At 42.6% G+C, this 17,105-nt stretch overlaps 2 protein-coding genes across 2 annotated transcripts in view; both read right to left on the bottom strand.

Annotated features, from left to right (window-relative positions):
- accs (1-aminocyclopropane-1-carboxylate synthase homolog (Arabidopsis)(non-functional)) overlaps nucleotides 1–17,105 on the bottom strand; it is a 258,310-nt gene that overhangs the window by 89,913 nt on the left and 151,292 nt on the right. The gene's annotated exons all lie outside the window — the stretch shown is intronic.
- Nucleotides 11,758–15,174, bottom strand: LOC143720410 (uncharacterized). The gene is made up of 5 exons (XM_077209891.1): nucleotides 13,442–15,174; nucleotides 13,063–13,333; nucleotides 12,567–12,703; nucleotides 12,248–12,451; nucleotides 11,758–12,080 (listed from the first exon to the last, which is right to left on the bottom strand). The coding sequence occupies exons 2-5, from the start codon at nucleotides 13,217–13,219 to the stop codon at nucleotides 11,886–11,888; spliced, it is 693 nt and encodes a 230-aa protein (XP_077066006.1). The 5' UTR covers nucleotides 13,220–13,333; nucleotides 13,442–15,174; the 3' UTR covers nucleotides 11,758–11,885.

Below are 17,105 nucleotides of genomic sequence, written 5' to 3'. Positions count from 1 at the left end.
TCACACGAATAGTTTACATTGATTGAAACTAATTTGTTTAAAAATGAGGCTATTGCAGTAACAAGGCAGGTTCACATAAAATCATTATGACATATGATGACATTATCTTTTGATCTAACGAGCATTGGCGATGCAAAAACGGACTATCGTGCGTATTGTTTTTTTTTCTTCTTAAATTAGCCTACTATGTTAAAAAAGGACGAAAACTTCTTCAATTAATAAACAGTTTGTTTGATGAAAAATCGCTAAAGATGAAATTGGCCTCCCTTTCTGTCATTGCGGTTTTTTATTTATTTATTTTTTTGTTTTTTTACGATATTCGACTTTTGCACCTCGATTGTCGAATGGCATTTTTGGCAGAAATGCACAGCCCTACGCGAGGCAAACTATTCACAAAGACTTACTTTTAGTCATTATTTGGGTAGCACACATATTCTGAATGCCTTCGGGAGAATTCAAATGAGCCATTTTAATCTAGATTAAGATTAATTTCAATATTAATCTAGATTAATCTAGATTAAAAAAATTAACTACGCCCACCTCTATAATATATATATTTAATATTTAAAATATATATATATATATATAAAGCAAAATATGTATGGAAGTGGAAGACTCAGTGAAAAACTTAATTAGCTTATTTATGAACGCACTTTTTCACTGGTTTCTTTCTCATGCTTTTAACTACTCTGAAATTAAAACAATGGTTTTTGGTTCACTTCACTGTGCCTGATGAGAAATGATTTTCATTTGCATTTAATCATTTAGCAGATGCTTTTATCCAAAGCGACTTACAAATTAGGGAAATCACAAGCAATTTATCTTCAGAAGCCATAAAATGTTGTAAACCAGAGCAGAAAATGTAACAGGAGAACTACAAAACTCTCACTTAATGTCCATAGAAAACTACAGAAATCCAACTACTTTTGTTTTCAGAAGTCATACGTATTCAAGTAAAGCTGGTCACCAACACAAACTGAAATCCTGCTCACAGATCTGCTCGAAAATTGTATTTTTATCAGTTTTGATACGTTTGAGCAACCCCAATTTCTTTGATATACTCCAGGGCCAAAGTAACTTCTAATCACTCCAAGTAATTACATGCAAAGTTCCATTCCAAAACTATTGATGGACCCAAAGTGGACCGCAAGAGCTTTTAAAAGATGATCGATGGCATGCGATAGGAACTTAATAGAAATGTATAAGGTTTCTCAGGAGAGGATAATCAACTGAATACACTAGCCAGCCTGTCTGAGGACCCCATTACACTGTAATTGCTGCTAACTAATGACCAATATGTATGTGGTGGCGACTCATTCCTGTTTGAAAAAAGAGAGCCATCACTAGTGGGATTTGCAAAACAGGTTCTGAGAGGAATAAAGGAGACGACGTCTGCCTCAAGGTCACAGCGAAGTCATCGTTGGAGGCTTCAAACGGAACATCCCTCACTCGCCCTCAATTGAGGTGCTAATAATATTCACAAAAATGACAAAAACACCCACTGAGAACAAAGGATGTTCCCCTCCGCTGTCTCCTCTCTCCCCTCTCTGTTCCCTTGCTTTACTCTCCCATGCGTTTTCCCCGTCCTTCACTCCGGCACGCTCCGGGCCTCCAGGCCTGTGTCAGGAAGTTCAGGAAGAGAAGTCGATAAAAGTGAAGAGGTATAATGACAAGAAAGATATTCTTTATTAAGAAGGCTGTCAATCCAGTCAAAAATGACATCAAATTAGTTACACGATATATTGACTAATCGCAGTTAATCATGTCAAATTGGTATTAAAATTCTGGCCAGTAAATATTTTCACGTTATGGCTGATAACTGAAATATCCTAAATTTGATACCATGTTGCGTAAATAAAATAAAAATTAAAGCAATGCTATAATCATTGTAAGTTAATTTAGTCATCACGACATTTAAATGGCTAAACCTTAACAAAAAGTAATGACTAAATTATATTAAAAACACATTTCATATAAACACACATTTAAAATTATACACATATAAATATATATATATATATATATATATATATATATATATGTGTGTGTATAATTTTAAATGTGTGTTTATATGAAATGTGTTTTTAATATAATGTTTTATGCTTTATTATAATATGTCATTTTAAATAAAAATTGTAGTAATATATATATTTAATATTTAAATAAAAAAAAAAAAATATATATATATATATATATATATATAAAGCAAAATATGTATGGAAGTGGAAGACTAAATATAAATAATATATTACACATCTAAAATTAGATTACATTTTAATTTAATTTGAAATTAAATATCTACATAAAAAAAGAAATGCAGAATTAGCCATTAAATTGTTAAATTAAATATGAAAAATGAAATGGCTGTATGTAAAAAAAAGATATTATATTAAAGTACTGGTACATTTAAAATGACATTACATTCATTTAATTTAAAAGTAATGACTAAAATGTAAAAAAAAATATTCAATGCTAAATTAATCAAACCAAATGAATGCATTGAATTGTTATTAAACTCTATTTAAACAAACAAAACAAATAAAAACTGAAGCAGACACAAACCTCTAATCGATGTGTTTTAGCATTTATTTGATTTTGGAGCACCGAAAAATATGCTGAAGTTCCATTTTTAGCAAGGCGGCATAAAGCTACAGTATAGTGTCCTACATAGTCTACACCTGCTCCTTTCGACACACTACCATCCCATTGGCCCTCAGGGGACATAGCTATTTTCTGATTGGCTCTAGGAGCTGATGAGTGACATGATGGGACCACTCATGTCTCAGCCTGAGGTGTTGACTGACAAGAGCTCAGGAAAATCACAAGGATGGAGCGTGAAATTCTCAGTCTGTGTGTTTTTGTGATCACACATCCTTCAGGCTTTTACTCAACTGCACCTCACTCCATGTCTCCATCTCTTTTGTCATTCTTTCACTCAGTCAGAGTGATTTCCACCAAAATAGAAGAGTACAGGAGTGACAAAATGGGTGAGATGCATTTTCCAATTTGTAAATTAAAAACAGTGGATGTCCACGGGGCCCAGGAATATGCTATTTTCATCCAAATCTAATGAAAAACACATTCTACCCTCAGCTACAAAGGAAATATGTAGAAGCCATGACATTCAGCAAACTCCCTCTCTCCAGTAACATTCTGACAAAGATATCACCTTCTGGCTTGCGACTAACAGGGCATGGTTGTAATGATGGCGCAGACGCACAGAAATCCAATTGCAGCTTTATTGAGCATGGTCAACAGGCAGGCTAAATCAACAGCAGACAGGATCAACGGAGAGAGCAAAGAGCAAGACGAGGTCACAGGCAAAGGTCAGGGCAGGAAGCAAAAGGCAAAGTCCAAAGAGCAATCCGGGTCAAGACAGGCAGAGAACGATCAGAGGTCGAGGTACACAGTCCCTGGTAAGATATCAGATCAGCAGACACAGAGATAAACGCTTGGAATTGTAAGCAATGCAATACTTCGCCGAGAAGTGGTGTGTGGAAGTGGCTTTAGTGTGTGTAAATGAAGTGCAGGTGTGTGTGCAATCAGTGCAGTGTAGGTGTATGGTGTTTGGTGTAATCAGTCCAGGGAGGTGAATGATGGGAAATGTAGTCCAAGTAAACCCAGGAAGTGCGTGGCTAATCGTGACAATGGTGCTGATGTGGCGCACGACCTGGGTCGTGGAGCTTGGGCGGAGCCGGCTGTGCAGGCGACCAGGGCGGAGCCGGCTGTGCAGGCGACCAGGGCGGAGCTGACTGTGCAGGTGACCAGGGCGGAGCAGGCTGTGCAGGCGGCCAGGGCGGAGCAGGCTGTGCAGGCGGCCAGGGCGGAGGAGGCTGTGCAGGCGGCCAGGGTGGACCAGGCAGTTCAGATGGCCAGGGTGGACAAGGCGGTGAAGACCCTTCGGGCGGCCACGGCGGTGAGGACCCTTCGGGCGGCCACGGCGGAGAAGACTCTTCGGGCGGCCACGGCAGAGAAGACCCTTCGGGCGGCCATGACGGTGAAGATCTTTCTGGTGGCCGTGGGCCCCGGGGCTGCCACGGTGAGGACCTACTACCCCCCCAAAAAAATTTCTTGGGGGTAGTTACGGCGTCATAGGCTGGAGCAGACTCTGGCTCTGGAACAGACACCGGCTCAGGAACAGACACCGGCTCGGTGGCGGCCATCTTGTCCGGAGACACCGGCTCGGCCGCGGCCATATTGTCCGGAGACACCGGCTCGGGGGCGGCCATCTTGTCCGGAGACACCGGCTCGGCGGCGGCTATCTTTTCTGGAGACACCGGCTCGGCGGCGGCCATCTTGTCCGGAGACACCGGCTCAGCAGACGTGACGTGAACAGTCTCTGGGTCGGCAGACGTGACGTGAACAGTCTCTGGGTCGGTAGACGAGACGTGAACAGTCTCTGGGTTGATAGGTAGCATAGGCGGCGCCGGCAGGGCCAGGAGCTTGGGCGGCGCCGGCAGGGCAAGGAATATGGAGACAGCCTCTGGGCTCTGGGTAGCTCTGCTGAGACGTCACGAGGCTCTGGCAGCTCTGCTGAGACGTGACGAGGCTCTGGCAGCTCTGCTGAGACGTGACGAGGCTCTGGCAGCTCTGCTGAGACGTGACGAGGCTCTGGCAGCTCTGCTGAGACGTGACGAGGCTCTGGCAGCTCTGCTGAGACGTGACGAGGCTCTGGCAGCTCTGCTGAGACTTGACGAGGCTCTGGAAGCTCTGCTGAGACGTGATGAGGCTCTGGAAGCTCTGGCTGGACAGGCTCTGGCTGGACAGGCACTGGGAGACGGGACCATGGAACGACGGTCTTCTTGGCCCTCTGCACTAACATCAGCGGCGGCTGTGCCACAGTGGACATCAGTCCTGGACACCAATAGGCCGATGCCATGGCTAGCTTGACGGCTGAAGTGACGAGAAGATTCTCAGGCAGTGCGGTCGTGATAACATCCTCCTCCACCTTCCCTACGGTGAAGGGGGATCCGCAAAACTCCAGGACAAGGTCAATATACTGTGCCAGGGTCCAGCTGGGGTCTTCCTCTGGTAAATTTATTCTAATGTCCGGGTCTAGTCCACTCCAGAAACAGTCTTTAATCATTGAATCATCGCCAGCAACAAGATGACTATAAAAAATACACTCCTCCACATATTCCTCAATGATGCGATTAAAAGAGGATCACGTGACCCATTGACAGCGATGCCAGCATAGTTTTCAGCTCTGCTCGCATAATCTTCATTTCTCAATTATCCTATTACATACTTTAAATACTTCGACACCTATCTCATCATGAATCCTTCCCCGATCAAAGAAGCACGGAAAAGGGAAAATGAACAATGGCCTATGAAGAAAAAATTCAAGGACAAATTCCAAGGAAGAACTCGATGCAGCTATTGCTAATGGCATAAAGCTAGCCCTCCAAGAACAACAATGTGGTCTAGATGTGGTCGTAGCTTCCGCTGTCAGGGAAGCTGTGGACTCTATCCTGGTCCCAGCACTACGTGATTTACGAACCGAAAACCTAAAGACTAATGAAACCGTAAAGGAGATCAACAGTGAACTTGAGAATTTAGCCAAATACACTAAACGGATTCAAGACCGAGTGGACTCTGTTCAGACGGCTGCGCGAGAGGACAAGCGATCGGTTATCGAACTAAAGACAAAGCTAGACCAGCTCACCACAAAGTTGACAGACCTTGAGGACAGGGGTCGAAGGAATAATGTAAGGCTGGTTGGCTTACCAGAAGCAGTGGAGGGTTCGGATGCAATCGGCTACCTGAAGGATAATCTTCCGAGGTGGATCCCCTCATTGGTGGACCGAGACATTGACATTGAACGGGCACATCATGTGTATGATGGAGGTGAGGCTAAATCCAACAAGCCGCGCACCCTTATCTTCAGATTACTGCGTTTGCAAGACAGAACGGCTATCCTGAACGGTGCACGTCAAGTTTATCCAGTGAAATACACATTCAATGGAGCCACCCGCTCACGCGCAGCTCACCTGCTCGTGCCTCCAGCTCATACTTCGGCGCCAACAGCCGGCACTATTCTGTTCTTTCCCGACTATAGTCCACCGACAACAGCAAAGAGAAAGAGCTTCAGTTATATCATGAAGAAGGCTAAAGACATGGGCCTGGAGCCATTCCTCATTTATCCTGCGCGGATTAAACTGCAGTATGAATGCGAGAGGAAGATGTTCGACTCCCCCCAGGCCGCCGAAGATTTTATCAACTCTCTTCCACGGAGGTCCACCTCTACACCGGTACGGCGCGACGGTGGTGCTACTGACGCAGCCTCAAACCTGACCAAAGAAAAGAACGATGGGGAGCCTCCTCACGCTAGAGAAGGCAATTTAGTGGACATGGAGGAATTTACTCAGATCAACTAACAAGTTATCCTGCATGGTCAATCAAGCATTTTGGAATGTAAGTTTAGTTAGGCTATGTCTTCTGACAATTTTTTTTTTTCTCTTAGAAATGATCTAAAACTAGTATGCTAATTTAACCTTGCTTTACCAGTTCGAGAGGTGACGAATGTATTCATTTAATGTGTTACGATTGTGTGGGCTTATCTGATACTATAGCCATACGTTGGGCTAAATTGGTCACATATCAGACGATGTTTATGTTCTTACAGACCTACGGCTTTTTGCCCGTGCGGTCTGTGTTTGTTTTTATATATAGTTACTCCCCCTCCTCCCCCCTCCTTGCAGACATATTCCTACTCTTTGATAGAACATCAGCAGTGGGACATCTGTACGATAGTTGGCAGGATGTTTACACGCTTCTGTTATCTTATACTAACACGCTCATATTTTAAGACAGATCTTAGCGGTATAATATGTCGATGCAGTCATTGAATATATTATCACTCAATGTGAATGGCCTAAACTCCGCTATCAAACGCACTCGTGTTCTTGAGTATCTATATCGTAAAAAGGTAGACATCGCCCTTATTCAAGAAACACACCTAAAACAATGTGACGTGGCACGATTTCAAAATAAGCATTATAGATTAATTGCATCATCGTGAGCCCTAAATAAGACCAAGGGAGTATGCATCCTGCTTAACCGGAAAATATCATGCAATGTAAATGTTACTGGAAATGATGAGAATGGAAGACTTGCTTTTGCCCGGGTTTGTATACTCAATCATAAATTAGCTTTCACGTCCATTTACTGCCCAAATGAGCCTGAATTTTCTTACATTGGAAACACATTGTTAGAACAAAATGACTGTTCTGTAGTGGTGGGAGGTGACTTCAATGCAGTCCTTAATCCGTCTCTTGATAAATCTAATTCAGATGTAATGGCCAATCCTTCATCTACCTTATTGAATACACTTCTCAAAGATTTAAATCATGTGGATGTTTGGCACATACAGAACGCTACTGCTAGAGATTACACATTTTTCTCCAATAGACATAAATCATTTTCCCGGATAGATTAAATTTTTCTTAGCCCAACCCTAATTGCAGGACATACGTCGATTACTATTTTACCAATTCTACTATCTGATCACTCCGCACTTATATGCAACATCGATCTGCCCAATATCAAGTCAAAGGCCCCCAGGTGGCGTTTAAACACATCTTTACTAACTAACGCTGGATTTCTTAGTTCACTCAAAGCACAATTAAAAGATTTTTTAGATATTAACACAAAGGATTGTTCTAATCCACAAGTTCTATGGGAGGCTACGAAGTGTTTTTTACGGGGTTTCTGTATTTCATTCTCCTCAACTTTAGCTAAAACAAAAGTTTCGCAGATCACAAATCTTGAAAACAAAATAGAATCATTATAGAATTTGCAAAAAGATTCTCAGATGATCAGTCTAAATTGCTGGCATCTTTGAAAGATGAATACAAGACACTGGCCGTATCAAAGGCGGAATTTATCTTGCATAAAACCAGACAAAAGTACTGTTTTGAAGCAGAGAGGCCTAGTCACCTACTCGCTCTTATGCTTAAGGAATGTGAAACAAAAGCTTGCATCCCAGCAATAAATACACCTGAGGGCAAAATTACTACCAATCCGCAGGCCATTAATAATACATTCTTAACATTTTATGAAAACTTATACAAATCAGAGATTTCCTATCACGATGCTACCAGTAAACATTTTCTTGACAAACTAGAGCTTCCCTGCCTCAAGCAAACTGATCAAGATGATCTGGAAGCTGTATTAGAGCTGGAAGAACCATATAAAGCTGTGAAAAGTCTCAACAAAGGCAAATCGCCTGGATTGGATGGCCTCCCTCCAGAGCTTTATTTAGAACTATGGGACATGGTGGGCACACTCATGCTGGATTCATTTAATTTTGCAATCCAAAGTGGGACCTTCCATAGAGACCAAAAAACAGCACTCATCACCTTACTCTTGAAAAAGGGAAAAGATCCTTTTGAGTGTTCTAGCTTTAGACCAATATCTTTACTTACAAGTGATCTGAAGATATATGCCAAAGTACTCGCTCTGCGCCTGGAAAAAGTTATTCAATCTCTAGTCAATGTAGACCAAACAGGCTTTATCAAGGGACGCTATGCATCTGATAACATGATAAGGCTGCAACACATTATAGAGGTGGCAGAGACACACCCAAATCCTTGTGCTGTGTTTTCACTGGACGCAGAGAAAGCATTCGATAGGATAGAGTGGAAATATATGTGGGCAGTTCTACAACGTTTCGGTTTCAGGCATAATTTCATAGCAATGATCAAGGCGCTATACCACTCACCTTTAGCAAGTGTTCTAACAGGTGACATAATCTCTTCTCCTTTTACCCTGCAGCGTGGTACAAGACAGGGGTGTCCACTCTCGCCACTTTTACATTTACATTTAATCATTTAGCAGACGCTTTTATCCAAAGCGACTTACAAATGAGAACAATAGAAGCAGTTAAACTAACAGTAGGACAACAATACGCAAGGGCTATAACCCCTCTCAGTTTAACTTTAGTGCATTTTTTTTTTTTAAAGAATAGAAGAGAAGAGAAAGTGTTAGTACTACTGAATCAAGTGCTGCCGAAAAAGATACGTCTTCAGCAGTTTCTTGAAAGTGGCTACTGACTCAGAAGCTCTGGTTGAGTTAGGCAGATCATTCCACCAACAGGGAACAGTCATGGTAAAGGTCCGAGAAAGAGATTTTGTGCCTCTTTGAGATGGTGCCACAAGACGACATTCGCTAGCAGAGCGCAAGTTTCTGGATGGCACGTAAGTCTGAAGTAATGAGTTTAGGTAAGAGGGAGGTTTAGGTAAGAGTTTAGGTAAGACTTTTATTATGTCTTTCTCTGGAACCTCTAGCACAAGCCATCAGGCAATCTACAGCTTCCCCTATGGAAATTGGTCATCATAATCATATTATATCTCTGTACGCGGATGATATAATTTTGTTCTTAGATAACTTTGACACCTCTATTCACCCAGTTATTAAAGAATTTGATAATATTAGCAGCCTGTCAGGTTACAAAATTAATTGGACTAAATCGGCACTTATGCCTCTAAATAATATACACACAAGTGTTCCTATTCCCATCTATATTCAGAACAAAAGCTCTTTTACATATCTGGGCATTACGATCTATAAAAACATACATAAAATTACCAGAGACAGCTACAACACCATGTTAAGCAAATTAAAATCAGACATTCATAGATGGAGGAATCTAAAAACGTCTCTTCAAGGTAGAATTAATACAGTCAAAATGAACATATTGCCCCGTCTCAATTTCCTTTTTTTTATGTTACCACTCTGCCCCCCTCCAAATTACTTTAAAGACATTCACTCAATGATTTCCAGTTTAATTTGGGATGGTAGACGGCCCAGGGTTCGTTTGAATACACTGCAACGACCCAAACTGCTGGGTGGTCTGGCAGTACCAAGCGTTGAACTTTATTATTGGTAATTTCAGATCAGAGCACTCAGCACATGGATAGACCCACAGTCTACCACTGCATGGAGATTGATTGAATCTGCTAAAATATTACCACACAAACTGCAAGACATCCTATTCTCTAGTGTAACAAACAAAACAATAAAAAAGAGTTTTGGGCCCATCATTGCTAACTCTATACAAGTGTGGAAGAAAGCAGAACGGTGGATGGGCGGCCCACCTAAATTCTGTCGGAACACGCCACTATGGCATAACCAGAGATTATTATGTGGCAACAAACCATTTAATCAGCCATCTTGGTCATCCCTTGGGGTGAATACATTAGGTGATATATATGATACTCAAGGTCTCTGCTCCATTCAAGATTTAAGAACACGCTTTTATCTTCCTGGGTCCTCTTATTTTGTTTACTTTCAGCTAAGATCAGCATTAAAAACGTATGGAGTTCCCTGGAATTCTCTTCTCCCCTCACACCCCCTGTTACATTGGATTGCACCATTACTGGGCAGATCTTCTGTCTCTTTATATAGTGCACTGATTCAGCATAGTGCCAAGGCTTTACCAATTGAATCCATATGGAACAGGGTGTTGGGGAGTTTAAATATAAACCTAGATTGGGAGAGAATTTGGTACAATCTAAGTAGGACTTCTAAGAACCTAGCTCACCAACTAATTCACTTCAAAACAATACATAGAGCCTACATCACACTTTATAAGAGATTCCAGATGAAATTACAACCTACTCACAACTGTCATATATGTAGCACTGCTTCACCTGGAACGTTTTTACACATGTTTTGGGAGTGTCCAGTTATCTCTAAGTTTTGGTTGCATGTAAACTCATCTTTAGCGGATATACTTAACATTTTTTTTGTTCCTAATCCTGGTTTCTGTCTCCTTAATGATAATTCTGATATAAATCTAAAGCAAATTCAGTTCAAAATGTTATTCGCAGGGTTTACTTCTGCAAAGAAAACAATTTTGAAAAACTGGTTCTTTCCGGATATGTGTATGCAATCATTCTGGATCCATAGCCTTGTCAACATTGTCAACCTTGAACATACAACTGCGCGACTCAATAAGGCGCGACCAGCGACTGTAAAAGCTTGGAATTATTTCTCATCTAGGATAATCTCTTGGACCAGGGACAAAAGCTAGGCAATCTTTGTTGTGAACTATACCTGCCGAACATATTTCTGTTGTTTTATGTATTGTCTTATATGTATTGTCTCATTCATCCAATCATTATACCATTGCGATGTTTTTCCTTTTCTTTTTCTTATCCTTATTTATTTTTCTTTTTTTTCTCCTTATATAGTCACATATGATTTTGGAGATGTCTGTAACCCCCCCACCCCACCCCACAGAAAACAATAAAAATGTTGATCACAAAAAAAATTATGCGATTAAACTGATAAATAGTACACCGCTTTCTCAGCGGGTCCTGAATGGTACCTGTTAGATTCATGTTGGTCAATGGCGCTGCTGGATCACGGTGTGGCGAATTATTCTGTTATGAATCACGTGAGTCTGAGCAGTGGTCTTGGCCTTCTCGGCACTTTCACATGTAGCACTGCAGCCATACTCCGCCTGCCTCTTCTGCTTTGCCTCCATCCTCTTCTCTCTGTCGGTCTTGTCCCTTCTCCCTGCAGCCCTAATGTTCCGGCAGAGAGTTTTATCAATTGGCCCCATGTTGAAGTCATCTCTTTTGAACATGCCAATGCCAGTCTTGCCCCTAGACCTCAGGACATATTTCACAGTCTGCACTGCATCAAAGGTGGAGATCTTGATGTTGGATCTTTTAGCGTCAATCACATCTCCCATGAGACTAAAGGAGGACTCTACCAGTGGCCCATGGAAGATGGAGAGGGCACCTCTGATAACCAGGATGAGAACTGGATACTTCCCCAAACTCATGACATGGGCCCACCACTTCACAATGTCATCTCCATCTTCATACTTGGTCAGGTTAGGGTCCACATTGTACCTAATGATCTCCTGGGTGATGTCACTTTCTAGGGGCACTAAATGTTTCATGATCATAGCCAAGTCTTTCAGCTGAAGAACAGCCTGGGAATGGCCTCTTACCACAGGACAAGGACAAGGCCTGTAGGGTCTTACTTTTGAGAGGTAGTTTGTTCTGCATGTACTTGCCACAAGCTGTGTATGTCTTGGTCACCTTCCCAATAAAATCCATGATTATCTGCAACACATAACATACAAAAAACAGGTTTATCCTGAGTTCATACTCAGGTTTCATGGCTGCAGCACAATGGCAAGTTTCTCAATACTGTTCCCCTGTTCTAAACCGCTAATGATAAAATGGACAGAAAATTAAAATAAGTTGTAAACTTTATTTAAAATACTAACCGGATGCTTTGGATGTGCTGCAATCAGGTCTTCTGCGACTTTCCCAATGTAAATCTGGGAGTGAAGTGTGTTATTGGCCAAGTCCAATTCTAGCAATTTGTTTGGCGATATCTTCAGATGCTCGGGCTTGATGAAGCAGGCAAGAAAGTTCATGAACACTTCAAGTTGCTTGTCATGAAGCTTGTGAACCAAGGTTTTACTTCCCTTCAATGAACATAAAAATCACATTTTTATAACTGAACTTGCTGTTGTTTTTCAATAGACATCAGAATCATTTTACTTCTGTTGAGTTGCATACACTGTATAGAAAAATACTCACTTGAAAGACCATAACGTATTCCTTCAAAATTGGGAGGACACTAAGGTACACACTAAGATTCAGGTCCACTTTTTGGTTTTCCACCCGAATCTTCTTTACAATTCGGGCCTTCCTTTTCTTTCCCAAATCAGTCATTCCTTCAAAAAGAAATAAAAAAACAAAGATACAAAATGTAGATAACAGTGCAGATTTAAAGTTTGTGCAATACCAATGGTATTCATAAAGTGTTGCAAAGATTTTAACAGTAGGTGTACTTCTTAGGCTAATAAGATATAATAATAACAATTTACTTGGGACAAAAGTGTCTGCTAAATCATAACCATAAAACAGTAGGTATAGATGTACAACACACATTTTATTCATCTGTCTCTCACATAGACAGACACATACAGCATGTTTACAACTAAATACTAAGATTCAATAGTAGGATTTTAGATCCTTTTTCACCATATAACAGTCTGTTACAATATATACATACATACATACACAAACATACCCTTCTTGCAGAGATCCTGGTGAATAAATTCAACCCTTCGCTTAGCCTTGTCACTCACACTATGATCTCTGTACAGGTCCTGTAATATTTTGTTGTACAGTTCTTGGTCCTGCTTTCCCATAAATCCAAAGTAGAGCACTCTGAACACAGGTAACATTCTTTTAGTGTTGATCCCTACATCATAAGCTGACAACCAGCGATGGGAGACAAATCGCTGGGGATTGGTGGCCGGTATGTCCAGGAACTCTGCTATTTCTTTCAGATAAGCCAACTGCAAGTAAAGCCTTAACATATGTTACATTACTAGCAACACTCAAAACAGTTAATAAACTAGTTATAAACTGATTTTTCATAAAACATTAAATGCATGTTCAGATACCTGATCTGATGCCCTTTGATGGTCTGTGGGGATGTCTGCAAAGAGCTGCTCCAAGTAGTTTTTTCCAAAGGGTTCTGCAAATCTCTTTGCAGCATTGTTGACATGATGGCAAGAGTCACCATCCACATCAAGCAGAGTGGGACAATGCCTCTCTCGGATCCTTGTCTACAGCCCTGATTTACTCCCGCGCATCACATTGCACGAGTCCAGCATTATGCTGATTAGGTTCGACCAAGGAATGTTCTTTTTCTAAAAAAAAGTCACACATCAACCTCTCCGAACTGGCTGAACTGACTTTTACAACTTCAAGGGAGCCCAGGTGTTCAACCACAACATAATTTACCTCTTCGTTGAAGTAGCTGACGAGCATAGAAAGGACCTTCTTATAACTACTGAAGGTACTCTCATCCACATTCAGAGAGAAGGGGTATCGTCGTAAGTTAGAGAATGTTTTCTCTGCAAATGTATGGCCCATACCATACACCATTTTGTAAGAAGCTGCAGTGCGGGACTGTTTAATTTGGCTAAGGGCTGCCTTGTCTGCAGCTAGACACTGGCTTAACTCCACCAACACATTGCCATTGTCAGAGGTAGAGAGTGCTCAGCAATAACTGCCAGGACCATTGCCTAGTAAACAGAGAAAGAAAATACATTAATTACTCATTTAGTGATTCATTTTAAACTAATTTTAAACAAATCTCCATTTGCTTTGTCCTCATTATGTACTCATTTCCACAAAAATGATTTTTGTTTAACTAGTCTTCAACACACAAACACACGCACACACACACAAACTCACCTCTCCATTAGCAATGCGAATACACATAGGTACTGGATGCTTAACACTTTCCCCGACCTTTTCTGCTGCTGTGACCTGGTTCTGAGTAGCTGGTAAAGGATCTTCCTTATGGGGGAGTTGTGCCACACTTTGAGTTGAAAAGATTGAGGTCACTCTGTTTGTGTGTATGGATGTCTGACAGTGTGCAAACAGGGCATGCACTCCTCTGTTACTGTAGTTAATTTCCTTCATGCAGAGAGTGCATTTAGCACAAACCTTTTTTTCAATTTTCTTAAAAAAGTCAGACATTATGAATGTGTGTTTGACTGTATGGACCTTGATTGTAGTTCCAAGTTTCAGCCAAGACCAATTCCAACTGCTTTTACAGCCTCGATCCATCTGTTGCACAAGAAGTGCCTCACTTTCCTCAATTTCCCTCATTCTGCCAATGAATAGAGTTGAATATTTTTGTAAAACTGTATCATAACGGAGTGCAAATAGTTCACTCTGCCCCTTTACACAATGTCTTGTTTATATGCAGCAATATTTCTCGTTCATTCTGGGGTTGCCATACAATGTAGAATGTTTGGGTCCATCAGTGCCCTGCGCTACTTAAAAATCATCGTCAGCAGTCTATTTGCGTCAATTTACAGGATAAAAAAGGACCTCCTTAAAAATAGCAAAACTATTTTTTAGTAAGATCGCGTAAACAAAACGTTACTATGAGAAAATCAAGGAAAAAAAAGTTATGAGAAGTAATGCTTGACACAATGCTGTTAGCTAACCAACAGTAAGCAAAGTCAAGGGCAATATGTCTAGTTATACTACAGGGCTGTTGAATGATTGATTATGATTGGTTGAGAACGTTCTAAGGTGTGCAATTATTTTCAGGGAAACGCACGACTATAGTTTCAAGTAGGTTTGACCGCATTATAGTTCCATATCACTGTGCGTTGTTAACTGTAATAACGTCCTGGTTGCGTATGCAACCCACCGTTCCCTGAAGGAGGGAACGGAGGACGTAGTCGACGCCGACTGAAATGGGATCTCGCTAGAGAGCCTGTCTTCTTCGAGTACTATTGAACGAGCCAATGTAATTGTGTGATGAGTGTGTGATTCGCATCACACACTCCGCCCCCGCGGCGCGGGTATAAATACGGAAGTGGATGCACGCACTAGTTGCTTTTCGCTGAGGAGCCGAGAGTAACCCGGGGTCAGCGGTGGTCCAGCGGTAGTGGCAAGGGGACTACGTCCTCCGTTCCCTCCTTCAGGGAACGGTGGGTTGCATACGCAACCAGGACGTTCCCTTTCAGTCGATAACGTCGGACGTAGTTGACGCCGACTGAAATGGGATAAACCATTGAACACGCCACTAACGCTGCCACCTTCCAGTGCCTAAACCAAAGCCTCCTGATGCCCCCGCAAACTTAAGGCGGGGAAGGACAGGGCTTAGGCCAGGGAAGTCACTGCTGTTCCTACAGGACCACTGGGAAAGCGTTCCCCGTACGTTGGAAGGAAGGGACACTGCGGAAGCCACATCCAACCCAGAGGGAGGTAATGTGGAGAATACACATATGAACTGGGCGGAAACCGGGCAGTCTAACATATGGAATGTCACTGGGGTGGCTCCAGCCTAAGACGGGGGGAGACACACCGGACAGTGACGGCAGAGAGACTCTGCCGAGGGAAGACACGGGCTCACCGCAGGGAGCCGTATCGTGGAAGAATACACATATGGGGTCACCGAAGGGACCGCAACATATGGACCCAGCCTAACACAGGTTCCACACTGCTTACGAGTGGTAGGCCTAACACCAGACGTTCCGCACGTCCGACGTCGGAGGGGTGTGGAGGAACTCAACAGGGTTCAATTTTAAGGGAACTCAACTGGAGTAGAAAGGCGCACGTATCCAGTCCATAGGAGGGGAATGGCGCAGCAAGCCGACACTTGAACCGGGCTCACGGTGAAACTGGCTTCATGAGAAGGGAGCCCACGGGAAGCAGCGGTTCAACTAGGTGTCGTCCAGCCCCCAACTCTAGAATCTGTTTAGCAAAGTATATCGTCAACGCCCAGGCGGAGCACTTTACACTCATCATAGAGGAGCTCAACACCAAAGTGGACATGTTGCATCTCGGATCTTTGCCGAAATGAAGGCAAGCACTAAGTGCAACTTTGCATGGAAACAGCCTTCCCTCTCTGCTGAATTCCAACAGATATTTGAAGAGCTGGTCTGAGGTCTATGACTTGCATTCTGTACACGTCCAAGCGAACGGACAGAGAAGCCAGGGCTGGATCTGCCTCCTCCAGGGCAGCGCTTGCAGGCTCACCACCTGCTCTTATTACGGGAGAGGTAGGAACCTTGGGCACAATCCGAGCCGGGGTCTCAGCTTGTGAGAGTTAGCCGGCCCAGACTCCAGGCACAATACGTTGACCGAAAGCGAGCAAGTCCCTACCCTCTAGTAGAGACCACGCGAGCAGGAGAACTGATATAACAGAATTTTTAACTCACTACCTGCAGTGGCTCAGGGGCGGTCTCTGCAGTGCAGTCGCACCAGGGACAAGGCCCAAGAGGATAAAGAGGGACACAAGGATCTACAAGACCTTGCTCCTCAGGAACCTGACGATCAGAACGTGCTTCTGCATACTTCTGCAACACGATGAGCGTCGTTTAAACACCGAGGCAACATCATTTTGAGGGTGAAGGAAAACAGCCTACTGCAACCCATTTTGCAGGAAAGAGAGCACTGAAGTGATCGAAAGCTTTCAGGATCTCCTCTGGAGAGAAGACGCACTCAACGACTAGGTTCCACTTCTAAAGGCGTAAGCACGCTACCCCATTCTAGGGGGTGCTCGCAGAAGTGATGGTAACTGTCACACATTCTTGT

Source organism: Siphateles boraxobius, unplaced genomic scaffold, assembly GCF_051911475.1.
Source record: "Siphateles boraxobius isolate OS27281-9 unplaced genomic scaffold, OSU_SipBor_1 65, whole genome shotgun sequence".
NCBI classification, from domain to species: domain Eukaryota; kingdom Metazoa; phylum Chordata; class Actinopteri; order Cypriniformes; family Leuciscidae; genus Siphateles; species Siphateles boraxobius.
Note: the sequence above shows the minus strand (reverse complement) of the source record. Positions and strands in the feature narration are given on the sequence as shown.

Bases quoted from the DNA above. Each gene is read 5' to 3' on its own strand.
- LOC143720410 (XM_077209891.1), bottom strand. From the start codon at position 13,219: ATGTTACCTGTGTTCAGAGTGCTCTACTTTGGATTTATGGGAAAGCAG. The intron at 12,704-13,062 runs GTATGTTTGTGT...TTCTTTTTGAAG, and splicing joins CCAGGATCTCTGCAAGAAGG to GAATGACTGATTTGGGAAAG. The intron at 12,452-12,566 runs GTGAGTATTTTT...TGTTCATTGAAG, and splicing joins AATACGTTATGGTCTTTCAA to GGAAGTAAAACCTTGGTTCA.